The sequence below is a fragment of the Carica papaya genome, chromosome 3 (assembly GCF_054855325.1).
Source record: "Carica papaya isolate Zhongbai chromosome 3, ASM5485532v1, whole genome shotgun sequence".
In the NCBI taxonomy this organism is placed as follows: domain Eukaryota; kingdom Viridiplantae; phylum Streptophyta; class Magnoliopsida; order Brassicales; family Caricaceae; genus Carica; species Carica papaya.
Window position 1 is genome coordinate 6,799,532 of NC_142311.1, and position 5,386 is coordinate 6,804,917.

At 37.5% G+C, this 5,386-nt stretch overlaps 1 protein-coding gene across 1 annotated transcript; it reads right to left on the minus strand.

Moving 5' to 3' along the window:
• Positions 1–1,059: 1,059 nt before the first annotated feature.
• On the minus strand, positions 1,060–5,050 carry LOC110813950 (Leucine-rich repeat receptor-like protein kinase family protein). The gene is made up of 2 exons (XM_022041240.2): positions 1,818–5,050; positions 1,060–1,735 (listed from the first exon to the last, which is right to left on the minus strand). Exons 1-2 carry the CDS (start codon positions 4,690–4,692, stop codon positions 1,194–1,196), a joined length of 3,417 nt encoding a protein of 1,138 aa, XP_021896932.1. The 5' UTR covers positions 4,693–5,050; the 3' UTR covers positions 1,060–1,193.
• Positions 5,051–5,386: the final 336 nt, after the last annotated feature.

Consider the following 5,386-nt stretch of genomic DNA (forward strand, 5'->3'; position numbering starts at 1 on the left):
TAAGAATTTCATTAGTTATTTTCATAATTTTTATCAACTTTCATTTTTGTATCGGTGAGTAGCGTGATATTCTTAATGAATTTGTGTAACTTACTCTTTCATTAACCATTTCAGATCGAGAGAACTAAGATCAAGAACCCGGTCTACAAGAAGGTTACGAGTAGGATGTTCAGTTGTTTATTTTTCATTTATTTTTTTGATTTTTGTTATTTCTTTTAAAATAGTAATTTTCGTATTCTTATTGGATAATTTGAATTATTGTATAAGAAGTGTAAACTCTAAGTATTTATTTTAATTTCACATTCAATTCATAATTTATTTTCTTTTAAGTTCACGAGTCTTTACAAATCAATTTTGTTAAATAAGTAGCATTAACAATAAAATAATAATATTTATTAATTTAAAAATTATCATGTATAATACGTTGTAATCTAATAAATTAAATTAAATTTATGAAAACATAAAATTTTAGAAAAATCAAAAAAATATCAACCAATCTACTAAAAATAATTTAAATTATTTGTTTCAAGCTTCCTTCTTTCAGTTTCATTTTCCCAAGCTGACCAGTAGAGAAGCAATGGGTTTTGAAAACCAATTTGTCTTGGTGGTACAGCTGTTGAAGACCGACTCTGCAACTTTTGAGCACATTTTTTTAGGCTCTTTGGGAAGGAACCCTCAGATTGACACTTGAAAATACCAAATTCAGAATCAATTCTTTCCTCTCCTCGTCATCAACACCAGACTCCACTCTGTGCGGAATCTCTTACCCACATTTTTACTCCATCTTCATCTACAGAGGTTTAATGTCAAATCGCTGATTTCATCTTTCACTCTGTAATTTTCTGTTTCATCATCTACAAGATTTTAATGTAACTTATTGCCATAATACATATACCCATGAGTCAAAAATAGAAGTACCCTCCATTTAGTCAAGAAATATGTGTAATTATATACTAAAGCTCGAAACTTGGATTCGAGAATTATAAGAAACTTAGAAGTTGTTTAATTACAGTGGTGGAAACAAGTGATATGCATTCTCCACCTCTTTGTTTTGCCGCATTTTCTGATTAATAAAAACTATATATAAACTTTCTTCTTCTTTACAACCAAAAGAAACAGTTTTGGATGAAACTGGTAAAAAATAAAAATAAAAAGAAAGACAAACTTGCTTCTGCTTAAGCTTTAATCATGAATTACTTATATGGCGAGTTGAATTCCAGTTTGGTGGTAGAAGAAGAAGAGTAAAAGAGAGATGAAGCAGAGAAGCTTGTGTTATTACTTTTTGGATACAATATCTGGGAAGCTGATTTAGAAGAAGACGAACTTGCAGGAACTCCATTACTTGACTGGTTCTTGTTATTTTCTTCTACATGAGTTGCAGGTGATCCTTTGATGAGCATATCAACCTTTGCATACTCCTCTTTTTCATGCTTGATTTCTTTGAGCATGGCAGCTACGTCTTTCATGTTTGGTCTGTCATCCGGGCAAGAATTCACACACAGTAAAGCTATGCCTAAAGCTTGCATCATTTCTTCAACCTCTGATTCTGGTCTACACAGAAGACAAGGCTCAAGAACTTCAATCCCGCCTCTCTTTTGTTTCACCCAATCCACAACATGAACTCCTTCTGGAATTGTTGGATCAATGGGTTGTTTCCCTGTTAAAACTTCTAGCATTACCACTCCATAGCTGTACACATCGCTCTTCTCTGTTATCTTCATCATGTAACCATACTCTGCAATTCAAGTAATGTTATTAGTTCAATATTGATAAATGAGAAACTGGATATAAAGTGGAAATTAAAGGGTATTTATTACCAGGAGCGATATATCCGTAGGAGCCTGCGACTGTGTTGGATGAGCGAGCAAAGTCACCATCATCTACGAGCTTGGCTAGGCCGAAATCTGCAATGTAAGGCTCAAATTCAAGGCCAATGAGAATGTTATTGGCCTTGATGTCTCTGTGAACTATTGGAGGGACACAATCATGGTGTAAATAAGCTAGGCCTTGAGCTGCACCCAACAATATTTGGTACCTAAGTTCCCATTCCAATGAGTTTCCTGTCCTCTCATGGAGGAGGCTACCTAAGCTCCCATTAGGCATATAATCATACATGAGAAGTCTGGTGTTCCGATTCCAACAACAACCCAAGAATCTAACAATATTCTTATGACGAATTGAGCCTAGTGTTTTCACTTCTGCTGAGAAAGAATCTCGAACCAAAGATTTGTCATCGTCGTGTCCATTTGTTGTTGTCATTGTTGCTGGCCATAGTTTCTTCACCGCAATTATGTCACCATTGTCCATATCAGCACGATAAACAATCCCAGAACACCCTTTTCCAATCACGTTTGCATCCACCAGGTTCTTCAAAACTTGGTCTACTGAGAAATTTAACTTCTGAAATGGAGTGAACTGCCAGGGCCATGAGTCCCCCAATTCAGAATCATCATCGTCTCTGATACTTCTTCGTGCTCGAATCACTGCAAATGCACCCATAATTATCATCACCACTGTCAGGGTAATCAACAGTGCAAGTGCTAGTTTAAGTTTTCTTGACCGAGCTGCATCATTTTGATTTCCTTCTCGTCCAAGTTTGCCAGCATCGCTCAAGAAACACGAGTCACGCCTCGATGAACATAGGCCCTGGTTTCCTTCAAGATTTGCTGGTGGCAACTGCCTAAAAAGCTTGTTATCCGGGAGATAACCAGTGAAGTTATTATAAGAAACATTGAGAGAAACAAGATTATCAAGTTCTGCAAGTGGACTCAAATCACCTTCTAGTCTGTTGTGTGCTAGATCCAGTATCGAAAGCTTGTTAAGGGCAGATACTTGAGGCGGGATTGACCCGGTTAGTCCATTGCAACTCAGGTTGAGAGCAATTTCAAGAGCTTCAATATGACCCAGCTCCATCGGTATGTTCCCAGTAAGCTGGTTGCTGCTAAGATCAAGCAACTGGAGACTGAAGCAGAGTCCAAGCGATGAAGGGATTGACCCAGAAAATAAGTTCTTTCCCAGAATGAGCTTGCTTAGTGAAACAAGGCGGCCTAAGCTTTCTGGTATCTGACCAGTAAATCCATTAGCCGAAACATCCAAAACTTGGAGAGCAGACAGTAATGACAACGCACTAGGCAAAGGACCCTGTAATATATTGTTGCTAAGATCTATCATTTGCAACTCTGTGCAGCTTCCAAGCTCATCAGGCAATGACCCAGAAAGGCGATTACTCGATAAATCAAGAAAATTTAATCTCTTGAGACTCCCAATTTCTCTAGGAATTCCACCTACAATCCGGTTGTTTCCAAGCCTTAGCCTCACAAGAGAGCTGCAGTCACCAACCTCTGGAGGTATTGAGCCAGAAATATCATTGGAAATCAACAGAAGTTTAGTGAGGTTTTGAAGCTGAAACAACCCAGCAGGAATGCCACCAGTGAGGGAATTGTGGGATAAATCTAAAGCTTGGAGATTAGTACAAGTAGCCAAACTTGGAGGAATACTTCCCTCAAGCTGGTTCTCCCAGGCAAAGAACACTGTGAGCTTTGATAACATGCCAAGCTCTGGTGGGATTAAACCCGAAATTTGATTCGTATCGAGTTGCAACTGTAAAAGATTGGTGGCATTGGATAGAGTTGAAGGTATTGTACCAGAAACATTGTTATCACTGATCATAAATTCCTCTAGATACACAAGATTTCCTATAGAGTGAGGTATAGTTCCAGACAGAGAATTCAAGGAGAAATCAATCATTTTCAAGCTACTACAATTTCCAATCTCTTCTGGGATTGCTCCAACTAGACTGTTTTGCCATAACATCAATTGCTCTAACTTTTTCAGTTTACCAATATCTGGTGGTATAGATCCAGAGAGTGTGTTTTCGTAGAGAAACAAGTTAACAAGTTCAGAACAGTTACATAAATGAGGAGGGATCTCACCAGACAGCATTGTGGTGTATATAGACAGTGTTTGTAGCTTGCTTAGCCTGCCTAGAGATACAGGGAGAGAACCAGAAACACCCGTTTCAGCCAGCCCCAACACGGTCAAGTTGGTGCAGTCTGCAAGCTCATCTGGAATCTTACCTTCAATGTCTTTGTTCCCTCCAGCTCTCAACTCTTCCAGATTGGATAACTTGCCGAGCTCAGATGGGATATACCCACTTAATAAATTGTCAAAAAGCAGCAGATTCTTGAGGCTATAACAGTTGCCTAGCTCAACCGGGATCTTCCCTGTTAATTGATTAGAGTTCAAAATCAACTGTTCAAGTTTCTTGAGTTTGCCAATGCTTGCAGGGATGGACCCAACTAGCTTGTTGGAGCTAAGGTCAAGAAGTTGAAGTGCTGTACAATCAGCTATATAAAGTGGGATTGCTCCAGTAAGATTTGCATCAGAAAGTGTGAGTTTTTGAAGAAAGGGAAGAGAGGAGCAGAGATGATTTGGGAGAGAAAGGTGAAGAGGGATTGACAGTATGTTGATTTCAGTAACAAAAGCTTGAGGAGAACATGTTATGGAGGTCCAGTTACAGGGGTTATCATCATGATTGTTCCATTTGAAAGAAGAAGAAGAAGGAGAAGAATGTAGCCATGAAAACAGAAAAGAAGCTTCATGATTCTGAGCTGCGTGGATGCAGGGAAAGAGAAAGAAAAACAAGAGAAAGAAAATCGAAGAAGAAGAAGAAGAAAAATTAATGAGGGACATTTGCCTTAATTTCCAAAACTTCCTTCTCGGGTTTGCACCATTTGGGGTTTGCTGCTGCTTCTCGTGCTATACGTCCCTTGCTTGCTTTCAACTCCACCACCTCTACAAACACTGTCTTTGCTTTTTAATTTTCTTCAAGAAAACCTTTAAAAAATTTGCCTAGAGATCAACAAACTCCACCACCCACCATCACCTCCACACCTTGGATCCTCTCTCTCTCTCTCTCTCTCTCTTTCCCTCTCTCTGTTTAATCTCTACATACACATGTATCAATCAATATATATATTTAAAAAAATGACCAACGGAACTTCCCTATATATATAATGTGTGTGTACATGTATATGCACATAGAATAATGGTGTTTCTTGCCCATCACTTGATATCTTTCTATATGCAACAATTGTTTATATACACTGAATACCAATTAACTTACTGTGTATGAAACTATATTAATTTAAATTTTAATAAATTTAATTTTTTTAATTATAATATTAAAACAGATACAAAAATTGAAATATAATTTTTTTTTTTTTTATAGAAAGAAAAAAACTTTTAAAAAAAATAAGAGGGATTAGAGCAGTTGGGTAAAAGCTCAAACTTCAAGTTAGTGTTTTCCCTCTCACCAAAATCTTTATTATATAATACACAAAAACAGACATTGGCTTTCCCTAATTTCCTCTCTACCCTTTCTCCT

Coding starts and splice junctions, on each gene's coding strand:
- LOC110813950 (XM_022041240.2), bottom strand. CDS start 4,692: ATGTCCCTCATTAATTTTTCTTCTTCTTCTTCTTCGATTTTCTTTCTC. Junction 1,736..1,817: donor CTACGGATATATCGCTCCTG/GTAATAAATACC, acceptor CTTGAATTGCAG/AGTATGGTTACATGATGAAG.